The 15,251-nt window shown below is 36.1% G+C and overlaps 1 protein-coding gene across 7 annotated transcripts in view; it reads left to right on the top strand.

Moving 5' to 3' along the window:
- Positions 1 to 13,164, top strand: part of nexn.L (nexilin F-actin binding protein L homeolog) — a 42,246-nt gene extending 29,082 nt beyond the window's left edge. For 5 of the 7 annotated variants that reach the window (XM_018258179.2, XM_018258178.2, XM_018258176.2 and 2 more), the window contains 8 exons: positions 113 to 292; positions 538 to 726; positions 1,068 to 1,259; positions 7,199 to 7,396; positions 8,521 to 8,742; positions 9,639 to 9,824; positions 12,255 to 12,612; positions 12,709 to 13,164. In XM_018258179.2, the coding sequence (XP_018113668.1) occupies positions 113 to 292; positions 538 to 726; positions 1,068 to 1,259; positions 7,199 to 7,396; positions 8,521 to 8,742; positions 9,639 to 9,824; positions 12,255 to 12,612; positions 12,709 to 12,722 (1,539 nt within the window). In that variant the 3' untranslated portion in view covers positions 12,723 to 13,164. Of the gene's footprint in view, positions 1 to 112; positions 293 to 537; positions 727 to 1,067; positions 1,260 to 7,198; positions 7,397 to 8,520; positions 8,743 to 9,638; positions 9,825 to 12,254; positions 12,624 to 12,708 lie in introns of those variants that run through there. The other 2 variants (XM_018258181.2, XM_018258177.2) reach the window with 1 other exon arrangement.
- Positions 13,165 to 15,251: the final 2,087 nt, after the last annotated feature.

Genomic DNA, 15,251 nt, shown 5'->3' with positions numbered 1-15,251 from the left:
ATGGTAGAAAGGGCCATTTTTGTTGGTGGAGCAGATCAGTTTTGTTTTTCGCAAAGAACCAAAATCATTTTACTTATGAGATGTCTTTGCCTACCCTATGTTATTCTGTTAGGATGACTCTGAGACTCAAGATAAGAAAACCAAAGAGCAAATAACACCTGGCAAGCTAAAGTTAACCTTTGAAGATCTGGAAAAGCAGAGACAAGAGCAACAGAAGAAGCAAGCTGAAGAAGAAGCACGCCTCCGTTTAGAAGAGGAAAGGCGTCAATTTGAAAATGAAAGACAACATATGGTAAAGTATTAGATATTATCCTTAGGCAACACCTGGTATGCTTAAATAGAGAATATAAATTGTTTGTGATACCTATTTAATCATAATAATTTTGTTTCATCTTTCAAAGGTCTTAAGTTTTACTTTTATAAAAATGAAGTTTAATCGTAGAATTACACAAAGGCGTATATTTGGTTTAAAAAAAAAAAAAAAACAGCATAACATCAGGTACTCAGTCTGAAGTAACATTAAAACATTTTTCATAGGTTAATGAGGAGGAATGCGATACCCAAATGAGTGCTCATAAAGAAGAATCCCGCCCAGGAAAACTAAAATTGAGTTTTGAAGAACTGGAAAAGCAGAGGAAGGACGAGGAAAAAAGAAAAGCTGAGGAAGAAGCAAGGAGGAAGATAGAAGAAGAAAAGAGGGCATTTGCTGAAGCAAGAAGGAATATGGTATCATTCTTCGCATTTATTTCTTCTTCAATCGAGATATTGATATTGATAAATAACCCCATGTATCTCAAGGTACATAACAAACAAACTAAAAGCCCATTCGCTGTAAACAATTAAAAACTATTTTAAACAGTTGGACTGGGGCTCTGCTAGGGCTATTGCCATAACAAGATATATTTTAGAGTGGAATTTATTGTTAACACATACCATTTCAAGGGAACAACCTCCTTCCTTAGGCAATACTGTATAAGCAGGGAGTTATGCACATTGATCGTTTCATTTATTCAAAAAATGATGTGTGTGCCATGCCATTTAATTATCCTGTGCTTGCTGTATTGCAGGCTATGCAAGAGGATGAAGAAGAGTCATTAGTTGAAGCAACCAAAGATACCTTTCAACCTGGAAAACTGAAACTGAGTTTTGAAGAACTGGAAAAGCAGCGCCGAGATGCTGAGCACAGAAGAGCTGAAGAAGAGGCAAGAAAGCGTTTGGAGGAGGAAAAGAAACAGTTTGCAGAGGCTAGAAAAAACATGGTAAGTTTGCAGCTTTAGCTCTGTAACAGGGGGATGCCATCATTTAGGAAAATGAGGCAACATTATGAATTACATTAAAATATTTTTTAAATAAATAATAAATAATTTAAAGTTTTCTTTAAGTATTTGTTACTACTTTAACACAATTCAGTTGTATTCAGTTTTTGTCAGTTTTGGCACTGTTTATAAAACTTTTAGTTGAAATATAAGGTATGTTGAAATAAATGATATTGAGGTAGTACATGTGCAAACCTATTAGGTCAACAGTATTTCAATGACAATGATCATTTCTCAAGTAGCGGGCAGGGTGTGAAGTGCAAAGATGCTCTATATAAGCACTAAGGAGCTTGCTCTTGCTCCCCATAGTGCTTTTGCAACTTTGGTTTCTGTAAATGACTTCCTATGACAGAGTAATTGACGAGTAATAAAATATTTATGAATTCTTCGCTTATGAAGTGCTTGATCCTTCTATAGATAATTATGGGCTTTTGCCTGTTCTGAACTGGCAAAGGCATGCCAGTTTTTTTTAAGTGGTGAAAATCAGAAGGTCCTGCCAAATTATCTAAGAATAAAATAGAGGTCAAAGTTTTATTAATTAAGTATACAGTTGTGTGTGCTTCAACCACCTCACATAAGTTCCTTTCGGGCAGAGTGCAAAGCAGTGTATAGGCCCTTGCCATGGGCCAATTATACAGCAAAAAGGAAAAACTGCAGCACCTCTTGTTTGCAAAATGTGAAAAATTTATTGCAATTGGTCAGTCACAGGCAACGTTTCGGGCCTTGTCTTGAAAGGGCAAGACAAGGCCCGAAACGTTGCCTGTTACTGACCAATTGCAATAAATTTTTCACATTTTGCAAACAAGAGGTGCTGCAGTTTTTCCTTTTTAAAGTTTTATTAATTGGCCATACTGCAAATACTGAAGATTTTTTTTAACTTTGCACTTTATAAATAGGCTTATAAACACCATATTAATGATTTGACTATGAACTCAAGAGTAGCAGTAAGTAAGCCTGTCCTCAGACAATAGGTGTCTGTCTTGTGGCAACTGAAATGCCACGGGTGACTGAAATACAATAAAGATTGCTAAATGGGAATACAATCAGATTTAAGTAATATGTTGGCCTTTTCACAAAAAACAGTCTAGTTCTGTAGATGTGTCATATTGTAGTGCATCGTGGAACCAAACAAACCACAAATTGACATAATCCCTGTGAACAGTTCACCTAAGAATTCAAAATATTATTTTTTTTTGTAATGCTTTTTCTAGACTTTATATTGATATGAAAAATATTCTTCATTTTGTATGAGGTATCAATGATTGAAATAGTATAAATACCTATGGAATTTTATGCTTTTTAAACCTCTCTCTTACACTAAAGGGGCAGATTTATCAAGGTCGAATTTCAAAGTTAAAAATACTTCGAAATTCGACCATCGAATTGGAATACTTCAACTATCGAAGTCGAAGTTTTTTTCGTCGAATTTGGGTATCCTGCAGTCGAAGTAAAATCGTTTGATCGAACGTTTAAATCCTTTGAATTGAACGATTCGAAGAATTTCAGTGATCGATCGAATGATTTTACTTCGACTTCCAAAAACATAGAAAAATGCTCTAGAAGGTCCCCATAGGCTAACATAGCACTTCGGCAGGTTTAATTTAGCGAAGTATTGAAATCAACTTTTTTTTTTAAAGAGACAGTACTTCTAATTGAATTCGAAGTCGAAGTTGTAGTATCATATTCGATGGTCAAAGTATCAAAAAAATTACTTCGAATTTCGATTTTTTTTACTTCGAAAATTCCCTCAAATTCATTTCGACCCTTGATAAATCTGCCCCTAAATAAGATTGAGTCACATTCATTGTTATTTCATTTATTATACAAGTGCTCAACTATAGCAATGGTATTATGTTTTGTGTGTGGATAAACAAGTACATCTTGCACTTTTATTTCTAATAAATCTCATCAGTGTCAGTGTAATATGAGATAAGGGCAGAAATAGCACCTTGGTCTCTATGAAGAGCACAGTTAAGCAACGGAGCATAGGTTTCAGCAAATCATACAGCTCAATTTACTAAGAGAAACTTCAGATGGCTTGTTACCAGCAGTAATATCTGATGCCCGCCTTTCATAATACAGGTATGGGACCTGTTATCAAGAAAGCTCAGGATCTGGGGGTTTCCCATATACCAGATCTTTCTGTAATTTGGATCTTCATAATTAAGGGGCAGATTTATCAAGGGTTGAATTTAGAGTTCATGGAAGTTTGTAAAAAAAACTCACAAACTCAAAAAAAAAAAAAACGACCAATCAAAATTTTTCAAAAAAATTTGATTTTTCAAACTCTGGTGAATGGGATCGACCCGCAAACTCAAACCGAATTCTAATTGAATTTGATTCGAGTTTTTTCTCTGAAAAAAAAACGATTTTCAGGAAGGCTGCAAACAATTCCAAATTGATCCCAGGACGTCCCCCGTAACCTAAAACAGCAATTCGGCTGGTTTAAGGTGACGAATAGTTGAATTTGAATTCTTAAAGGGCCAGTACATGAAAAATGTCAAAATCAAATTAGGATTTTTTTAAAAACTTGAATAGAATTTATTCCCTAGTCAAATTCCATTTAAAAAAACTCGAAAATTAAAATTTGAATTTTCACTTCGACCCTTGATAAATCTGCCCCTAAATCTACAAAAAAAATCATGCAAACATTAAATCAAGCCAATAGGCTGGTTTTGCTTCCAATAAATATTACTTATATCTTAGTTTGGATCAAGTACAATTTACTATTTTACTATTACAGAGATAAAGGAAATCTTTTTTTAAAAATTTGGATTAGTTAGATAAGGGGTTTCCAGATAATGAATCGTTTACCTTGTGTTCCATAAGTTTTTTTTTTTAACTTATTTTAATGAATATTTGATTTACTCTCTACCTATTTTTGTAATCCCAGTGTTCTTTTTAATCTGTTATTATTCCAGCCAGCCACAATTGTGTTAACATGCAGCAATGTGTCATTATGGGTGTGGCATTGGGCCTGGCCAAATACTCAGACTAGCTCTATACAACTAGGCTGCATTCACAATATACATATAATAATTAACAAAAGGTCATAAGTGTACTAGATTTGCTTTCACTATAAATCATTTGTGATGGACTGTGAGTGAACTGACTTTGAATGAACTTTTCTGAACTTTTTCTGATATTTTGAAACAAAAATTTTTTTTTGGATTTATTGGTTACACTTGAGTTATTATGTTACCATTACAGGGATTTATGTATGTTAATTGTATATATGGTATCATTGCTTCCAATATGGGGGTTGCACACTAGATGGCACAACAAATAGTGGTGTATATAAGCAATGGCGGGATCTATGGTGGGTTATAACAGGAAGGGCAGCTGTTGTCCCGAAACGTTTGATCGTAACCTGCATGTCATGAGCACTTCAATAAACCTGGTAACACCCCAGTTTTTATACAGGTATTGGCATTACATTTTTTCTTTAGTATTCACAATATACATTCCCTTTGGTTTTGCCTGATATGTTGCTTTTTTTTTTTTTTGCAATCGTCATGCCATGCTAGATTAGCTGTTTTTTTTCTCAGTGATGAATAGTATTTTCAACTAGAATGTCCATGATTAAATGCACCAGTTTTGAGCTGGATGAACTAAGTAAGTATATATAGCTCTTTGGTATCCACCAACAACAGTTCTAAGGCCAATGGCTAAGGGCAATCTGCTTCTGCAGGTGACTAATCTCCTGTAAAAGCTTTCTCACCCGAAATAATGTGAATCGCTGGTGGTAAAGCCCACGTATCGCTTCAGTCTCCCAATATCGCTTGGAAACTTCAATCGATTGATTTGGGAGACTGAAGTGACACATGGGTTTTACCAGCAGCGAGATTGGAAACAGATTGGCCACCCACAGAAACAGAGATTTATTGCTGGCGATTGATCTCCTAGTGTGCCATTGCCCTAAGGCCTCACTGGAAACCCACTGTAAATTACTAAAATTCAGATTTTCAAGTATGCCATACCTGTGGTGTTTTCTCATAATGAAACCGTGGAAGGTCTGGGCTTAGTAATTTAGTGCAGTGGATTTGTGTGAGATGAACTTAATAAAAATATTGACTCTTAGGGCAGTGGCCGACTGGAAGATTTGTCGCCTGCGATTATTTATGCATAACTGCGGCCAACAAACCTCCCAAAAATTTGTCTCCATTGGAAATAACTAAAATCACTGATGGTAAAACAAACATATCACAAAGTCCTCCTCCAGAGGCAACTTCGGGTGACTTCATGATATGTTGGTTTTATTACTGCCGATTTCAGTTATGTCAAATGGAGACACATTTTCGGGAGATTTGTAACCCACAGTCGACAAATCTCCGTTGACCACAACCCTTAGAAGCACACTTTGGAGGTTGTGCTTTTTTTTTTTTTTTTAAATAAAGCCAAGATTGCATGTACCAAAATGAGAGCTAAAAAAGCACAAGATATTTTTTCATTTGTTCCCCTTTATATATATTAGGGGAGAGTCACATAACTTTTATCTCACATGCCCACACTAAATGGTAGCATATTTTTTTAGCACTGTTATTAATACCCTTGTCATTCAATGTTTATCCATCACCATTTTTACACCTGCTTAAAAAAAAAAGGAAAAACTGCCACAAAAGTAAAATTTCAAACATCTAAAATGAAGTGTAACATCCTGGATATTGAGCAGATGTGAGAAATGCAAAGTTTACTTTCTCAGAAGTATTCCAAAAGGCTATCCAGCCAAAAAAAGTGTTGCAAAGGATTCCTTACTGACCCTGCAGCCTTTATTTTAAAATAAAGTTAAAAAGATGAAAAAAAACCAAATACTAGGTTTGCAATATTGATGCTGACTTTAGAAATCAGTTTGAAGCAAAATTTCAGTGGATAAGGCAGAATAGAAAAAAACACAACCCCCCCAAATTCTAGATTATTTACAAAATCCTTTAGATTACTATCTTCTTCAGTATACTAAATGATTCATAAGTGTCCTTTAAATTCATGGTTTTTAGCCACAATGTGGCAGTATAGAAGTTTACACAAGAGATTCTGTCACTATTTTATGGTTTACTTTTTATTACTAAATTACACTGTTTACAATGCAAATAATTCACTCTACTATTTAAAATGTTATTCTTGAACCAACAAATGCATTTTTTTAGCTGTAATATTGGTATGGAGGCACAATCTCATCTGCATTTTGCCTGATCCTGAGGTTTGAGAAGGAGCCAGCACTTTAAGGAAGCTATTATTTCAACCATTTTATTATACCACGACATAGTTCGTGTTTGCAAAGCTAAAATTGCCATTTCCAAGCAGAAAAAAAACAGGTGTTTTCCTGCTTTGGTACTATTCTAGAGTCTACCACCAGGTGGGTAGCAATGCAAACAAATCCTTCAGCAGAGGTGTCACGTAGCTGCTATCTGGTTAGCTGCCCATTATTCTGTTGATAGGCTGCTGGGGAAGGAAGGTGATATCACTCCAACTTGCAGTGTAGCAGTAAAGACTGACCGAAGTTTATCAGAGCACAAGTGGACAATATGTGTAACCCCATGCTAAATTTCCAAATTAAAAAAAATCTGTCTGCTCTTTTAAAAATGTATATTAGTGCAGAATTCTGCTGGAGCAGCACTATTAACTGGGGCATTTTGAAAAAAAAACATAATAGTTTTTCCGCGACAGTATCCCTTTGAGCACTCTAACCAGTGCTCAATATACCACCATCTGGTCAAGGCAGGTATTATGCAAAGTATACTATGCCCTGTACCAATTTAGGCACAAATATTAAACCGATACATTTATTTAAACTACTACATTTGGGTGTTAACAAAACTGATCTGTAAAAGAGAACCTGCAACTTAGCGGACATAACCAATGAATAACATATTTTTCTCATTCAGGAGCCTGACGAGGAAAACATCAATCTGTGTAAAGCATTTTCACAAGAGTCTATAGCTCCGGGTAAACTGGATATTAATTTTGAGGAGCTTCTCAAGCATAAAATGGATGAAGAGAAAAGACTAAAGGAGGAAGAGCGCAAACAAAAACTGGAAGAAGAAAAACAAATATTTGCACAATTAAAAGAAGAAATGGGAGAGGTATTGGATTACCTTCAAATCCTCTTATTTTTTAAGATTGTTTGTAAAACTAAAAAAAAAGTTATAGTATGCCCCTTTTGACATTTGTGCAATGAATAGGGCTTGTGCTGAACATACGTTTTGCCTATTTTTTTAATGAAAAATATCTAGTTTTTATTTCTTGCTCTAAACAGGGCAAAGTTTGAAAATTAAACTCAAATCACATTCTACTTCCTGATCCCAAAGAGCAGACACATGTTACACAGCAGATAATAGTGGCGTTCTGTAGTATACAATGGGGTTCTAGAGAGCTTATCTATCTATTGTGTATCCTGTGCTTAAATAGCTGCACCCATGGCTATACAGCAGCTTGCTTATATAAACCATATTAGGCTGGTGCGACATGGGGGCTAAAATATTTCAGCAAGAGTTCTCATGCTAAGATCAGCTGTGTGTGCCTGCACCCCAGCAGACAACGGTTCCAGGTGCTAAGTACTTGCCTTCATCAGTGTACCTTTATATTTGATTATTCTTTTAAAGGATAACTAAACCCTAAACATAAGGCTAAAAATGTCATTTATATACTGAACTTATTGCACCAGCTTAAAATTTCAGCTTTTCAATAGCAGCAATCATCCAGAACTTGTCACTATCTTGGAAAGTGTCTGTGACACTCACATACCCAGTGGGCTCTGAGCAGTGGTTTAAGAAGCTAAGCTTAGGTGTTGTCACAAATCAAGCAGAAAATGAGGTTGGCCTGTAATATAAGCTGATGCTAAGAGGCGGGTTATTAAATTCTGATGCTAGTTGCACTGATTTGTAAGCTGCCATGTAGTAATTATCTGTATTAATTACTAATCAGCCTTATATTGCGACATTTATATTCTACGCGTACTGTATATTTTGAGTCAGTCCCTAAGCTCAGTCACTGACATCAGCACAGAGAATGTGCACTGAATCAGAAGAAAAGTAGATGGGGAGCTACTGGGGCTTCTTTGGATGCAAAGATCTTTCCTGCTAGAAGGCTATGATTGCATGAGGCTAGCAATGAAGCCCAAAAAATAATTTTACAGCATTTCTAACCTACTTCTTTAGCTAAGCTTTAATTCTCCTTTAAAATAACCTGTTTTCATCTTTCTAAACAGGATGAAGTAAATGAAAGTTCTGGGGCTTTAAGTACGGAATACGAGGAACTAATAAAACTGAAGAGGACTGGCTCTATCCAGGCTAAAAATCTGAAAAGTAAATTTGAAAAGATTGGAAAATTATCTGAAGAAGAAATACAAAAAAAGATTGAAGAGGAAAGGTCTAAAAGAAAAGTCATGGACCAGGAGCTGAAAGAGAGAGAAGCAGAACATTTTCATGAGGTCAGTGCTTTCTTCTATTTTAATCACATTCACATATTGCATCACTTTTTACTTCATTTCTTTGGGCACTTGCACCAATAACACTTTGCGCTGGCTTTATTGTTTACGATAAAATGGATCCCAAAGTGTCTCCTCATACTACTTGTCGAATTTAGTGCCATAGATTGTAAAGGTAGAAATTGTTTCTACTTACCATCATTTCTATTTCCAAGTCACTCTCATGGCAGCATTCACCAACATGGGTAATCCCTTCTCTTCAGGTCATTGGACAGGAAAAACACAACTACATTATAAAGCACCTTCCCCCTATACCTCCCACAGTCTTAGTAACAAGCAATAGAAGGGCAGGAGGTTGGTGAATGCTGCCATGAGAGTGACTTGGAAATAAAAATTATGGTTAGTAGAAACAATTTCTACCTTTCCTAAGTCACCATGGCAGCAATTCACCAACATGGGATTTCCCAAAACAGAATGAATAACTTGGAACTTAAAGCTGCTTGGATGAGTGATTACTCATCATGTCCAGTTGTTATAGACTTATTACTAGATACTGTATAAACTTGGTGACTAACTTTGCACCCATAGTACCTAACTTTCTCCCAGGCAAATCTGGCTGCAACTGCTGAATGAAACCATAGTGATGTTCTATTCATTTTATTTACACTAACTGTTTCTAATACAAATAATATATATATATATATATATATATATATATATATATATATATATATACACATACATACATACACAATTCTACAAGAAAATGTAAAGGTAACGTGTATTTTTACAATTACTGATATACAGCCATCAGGATAACAATATAAGGAAAGAACAGAAGGCTACAATTCTGGCTTTGGTGGGTATTAACTTGCTTTAATAAATACTAAATCTTGTAGGATGAAGATGTTGATGTCAGACCAGCTATCAAGAGTCGTGCACCATTTTCCCACAAAGTGAACATGAAAGCTAGATTTGAACAAATGGCAAAAGCTAGAGAGGAAGAAGAACTGAGGAGGATTGAAGAACAAAAAAATCAACGTATGCAGTTTGAACAGAAGGAGATTGATGCAGCTTTGCAAAAGGTATTGAGCTTTTCTAGGAATTTAGAAAAGCCCAACAATATTCAATTAACAAAAGAAAAAATATTACATTGGGGGAAGGGTGATATAATATGTATAATGTGTCCCAGAACAACTGTCCCCTGGAATTCAAACATTATCAACCCTGAACTGCCCTGTGGATTACTTTGGGTTGATGCCTGAGTGACTAGACATGATAAAAGATTTTCAGATTTTCTTAGATCTTGAAAAGGGATTCTTTTTGGGAATGTGTCTGCATGAAGGCCAAATAGGAAGCAATTTGTTGGCAACAATATTGCTAAATATTTTTTTTTAAGTGAATATACAGCTGGAGGTATCTTCACCCGCTAATAAACTGAACCAGAGTTAAGATCACAGACTTATGGTTTTGGTCTGGATTTCCTACAGTAATAAGTATCTTTTATAAGCCTGTCAATATCTATAATAGTATAGAGTATGTTATGTGTGGCACATTTCTTAATGTAATACGATCGTGCTTGTTTTTCATGGACTACTCATTTTGTCTTGGCCTAACATTACCGTATCTTTCTATGAAGACTGACCAAGTTTGGGTTGTTTAGGTGCTTACAGGGTGATATGATACTGCTATAAATACATAAGGGGGCCATAAAATAAACTTTCTAATGCTTTACTAATTAAGTCCATCCAGCAGACACACATTTAGATTAGAAGAAAGTAGGTTCCATCAGAACATATTCCTATTAGAAGAAAGGAGCTTCTATCATATTTGAAAAGCGATCTTTACATCGAGAGCTGTAAAAATTCTCTCCATAAATCAGTAGTTCTGCAGGTACAGTAGATAACGTCAAGGAGGGATTCTCTTATTTTTCGAGGCGACAATCTCCTTCCCCCTGCCCTACCACGGCCAAAATGCAAATCGCCTGTGGCAATGCATGTGCGGCGATTCATTTTCTGATGTCGCCCGAAGTTTCCTCGTGAGGCAAAACAAAGCTCCGCTTGTGCATTGCCGCTGGAGGGCAGTTTGGGGAGAGTCGCCACAAAGAAGAGATTTGTCGCTGGGGCGACTAATTTCCCCGAATCCGCTCATATGGCCAGACCCTATAAACTATAGTAGTGTTTCTTAAGCAAACAACATTTACTAATGCAGGAGAACAGTACTTTATATTTTTTTTATTACTTTAAAATGCTTTTTTTGGTGTTATGATTTCTTTAAAAGCCAACTTTTTAATTACATTTTAGTTTTCTTCAGAAAGATTTAATCTACTTTAAAGAAGACCTATATTTTTCATTAGCTAGGCATTAGTTTACCCATTTAACTTACAGCTTGCAGATACTTCCTCCACTTTAATTACAGAGCCACCAAATGTGCTGGTCTGTGGAAACAGGAACACAATTCAAGCAGGAAAGTTATGCTTTAGAAGAGGCCAAGCAGCTGGAAGACTTTTAAATCTGAGCCTTGGAAGAATGCATTTGGCTTAGAAATGACAAGCTTTTCATTGCACTTACTTTATGGCTCAACCCCCAAAAAATGCTGTCCAATATGTCCTACTAGTGTAGATAAAGCTATACAGCCAAACTCGGTACTCTTGTTTAGGACATGAGAACTGAATTATAAACCTTGCAGGCTTTTGAAAACACACATAAAAGGGTATTTCACTTTTACATTATATTTTGTTCTGATATAGCCAGTGAAATTTGCACTTATTTCAAATGTAACTTCCCCAGTTTGAAACTTCAGGTTGTGAGGGTCTATTTTACTGAACAATTTGGAAAGCCCAGCAGCTAACTAAGCTGGGACATAAAAAAAAAAACTTACCACAGCCACTTACTGTTACCCCCCTACCTACAATATAATACCAAAATCTAAAGCGTTCAGTACAGCCTTTGCTGCAGTCAAAAAAATACTTGAAATCAAACTGCTTTTGCAAACGTACAAATGGTATATCTAAATGTTTTCCTTTAATGTGTGATTCAATGCGATCAATTAATTTTAAATAGGAATGGCATTCCTGTATGTACTTCCTGGACTGCTAGCCATTAGTCAAATGTGTTTTTCCTTCCAGTGCCTGGTGTTTCCTGTAGCAATCATTCTACATCATCTCAGATCAACCTACAGAAATCTGTGCGGTTGTTAGTCAGCTATTCTTTGTATAGTAGTGCCAATTACAATAAAGTATCAACTTGTGCCTATGCAGAATCCTTATTGTAGATACAGTGCATTTATCAATCTATAGTATACATTTTAATACAATTTCAACTTCGATAACTAGTTTCCCCCTTGCTTTGTTATAGTTAAGTAATGTTGCTATTGAAGTAGAATGCAGGGTTGGTTCAGCTCTTGTGAAACCAAACTAAGTATTTTTAAATTTAGCAAGAAGCATAATTTCTACCTGCCTTTGAGTATGCTTTTCAATTTGACATGATGCATCCACTTAAAATAATATTTTACAGAAAAAAGAAGAGGAGGAGGAAGAGGAAGCTAGTGTCAACGGCGGTTCACAATATGAAGATGAAGAACTTGCTCGGTCGGGTGCACCCTGGTTTAAGAAACCACTTAAAAATATGTCAGTTGTTGATGGAGAACCTGTAAGGTTTACTGTTAAGATCACTGGTGAGCCAAAACCCAGCGTTACATGGTGGTTTGAAGGTGAAATGCTACAGGACTGTGAAGACTATCAGTATATTGAAAGAGGAGAAACCTATTGTCTTTATCTTCCTGAGACATTTCCAGAGGATGATGGTGAATACATGTGTAAAGTAGTAAACAGCAGAGGCACAGCAGCTAGCAGCTGTATTCTCAGCATTGAAAGTAAGAACTAAAAGCAATTCCCAAATTTAAAATTTAGATTGCATGATCTTTAACATTCAAATCTAAATTCTCTATTCTCACTTTTTCTTGCTCTAGCTGATGACTATTAATCTCCTGCTTTACTGGAGTTTCCCTTCTTTGACTCATTGCATCCATCCTTTCTTCAGTGGGGGCCAAGTAACAAGAACACCTGCTACATTAATGTGGTATTCCTGAAAAAGACAAGGGCACGGCTTTGAATGCATGTTTGACAGGTGGAAGCGCTCAGAATGACATATTTAAGTAGCTTTGTATTAAAGTTATTTCACGGCTGAACTATTTTATAAATATTGTTTTTCTTTTTTCCGAAACAAGGAAACTGAAAATATATGACTTATCTTTTCTGAAATTGATTGTGATGCCTTTATTTTCAAACAGCTGTTTAATTGCGAGAACATTTCCAATAAACTATTTCGTTTTATCTTACACTACTGTATTTCATACAGTGGACATAGGAAAAAAAATAAATACATTTAAAATTTACAAATAAAAAGACAAAATGAGACACCAGAATTCACAGTTCAATATTTTATTTCTCAAACATCCATTTAAAATGCAAACATAATTCACAAAGTGAGTGTGAGCAATAACATTCACAGAAAACAATTGCTAAGATATAGATATTGAAACCATAAAGTATTTGCAATTAAAAATTTGTGTACACACAACTACCTATTAAAACAGGACAGGGGGCCAAGGTATGTGTAAAATCTCTGGAGGCATCTATAAGAAGGCACACAATGACTTAAATGTTATATATAGTATGATTAATTGGCAAGTCTATTGATAAATGACAGTGGATATGAGAGTCATTTGCAGATCTCAAAATAAAAATCTGCCACCTGCGGTAAAACATTAATAGCTGGTTCAGGTCCATAAAGGTTTATGCAATCAAAAGTTTTTAAAAAAAAAAACGTTGTCAAGCCACCTTGAGATGTTTAGGCCTATGACACAAGACACAGATTTAAGGTGTTTGGGCAACTGTGTTTTTCAGCGCCAAAGTGGCCTAAATCACCTCTGCTGCCTCATATTTAAATGGCTGAAATTAACAGCACTGATTTTCAGCAGGAAAAGGCTATTAAGTGTTTCATCTGGAAAGGAACCCATTATTTGGGATTGCATACAGTGGCCCAGACACCGTGAATATGCCACATGTGCTATAGACCTTAAGGTGTTTGTTGAACATATAAAAATTCTGAATTTACATATAATGCAGGAAACAAATCACTGGCTTAGCAAAATCTCTTTGCAACTTCTGAAGTGAAGTGGGCTCCCACTGAACAGTATTATGCGATTCCTCTGAAAGAACTTTGCCCGTTTACCCTTTAAAGGACCAGTAACACAAAATTAAGTTCAAATCTATTCTATACCACTAACAAAGCATCTGCCCTGCACAATTTTTCATATTTCAAGTGCTTTATGTGAAAATACCATTAAAAAAAAAAGAAAAATTTCTCTTCCTGTTCAACAAAAGGCGATAGGGCGACTTCAGCTGTGCCAGACCCTAGGTGCGGCTCCACAGCAGCTCCCGACATCACCCCCTCAAACTGGAAGCCAGTTTCTGCAGCTTTATGAAGGATTTTTCTAGACACCTGTAACTTAGTGTGTGGCTGTAAGTGTTGTGAGCAGGGAAAGCAGCACCCAGGACAGCCATAAATCCACTGTTAGTCTGAACATTCCTTCGCTTGCTCGCAGCACAGCAACAAAGTATGTTGCCTCCCTTCTTTCGAACGTAATTTGCAGGAATGTGTAAGAAGAAATCGGCAGCTAACAAGGGGTAAGAAAATCCATTGTAAAGCAGCAATTGGCTTCAGGTTTGAGGAGGTAATGTCGGTAGCTGCTGTGGAGCCTGCACGTAGGGTCTGGCACAGCTGAAGTCGCCCTATTGCCTTTTGTTGAGAACAGGAAGAGAACTTTAATGGTATTTTCACATAAAGCACTTGAAATATGTAAAATTGCGCAGGGCAGTAGCATTGTTAGAGGGGTATAGAATAGACAAACTTAATTTTTAGTGTTACTGGTCATTCAAGTTTTAATTGGACTCAAGTTATGTACAGTATTCCATGTGCCAATTTGAAAAAGGGCTGCATTCACCAGTTAAAGGGGAAGTGTACCAGTGCATTCAGCATTATGGTACACACATTTTCTCTGCCAATGGAGAAAACAGATTGTCTCTCCCATCCGATCATATGTGTGTGAGCACTGACAGGACTGTAATGCACCGGTTACAACTGCCAGAACACACACTTTTCTGAGGGAAACAAGAGTATTACTGTCCTGTCAATTCTCACACAAATGGAATCAGCATATTTCCTCATGATGGAGAAAATTTAGACACGTGCTATTGGCTTCAGGAACTTATCATTCAAAAGACTGCAATTTAGAAACAGTACATCATCCTAAAAGGGATTTTAAATTTGTCTCTAATACACCCGTAAAGTGAATAATTTGAAAATGTATATAGAAAAATTAAAGCAGTTCCTTAAACGAGATCAATATAAAAACACCAGCTCTCAATGAGGCAACTTTAAAGCAGTCTGACATTGGATTTTGGGCAGAAAACCAATGCATGCTATGCTATAGAGGGCCCCCCGCCACAA

The sequence above is a fragment of the Xenopus laevis genome, chromosome 4L (assembly GCF_017654675.1).
Source record: "Xenopus laevis strain J_2021 chromosome 4L, Xenopus_laevis_v10.1, whole genome shotgun sequence".
NCBI lineage: Eukaryota > Metazoa > Chordata > Amphibia > Anura > Pipidae > Xenopus > Xenopus laevis.
The sequence above is the reverse complement of the archived record's forward strand: the minus strand, read 5'-3'. Positions and strand labels throughout refer to the sequence as shown.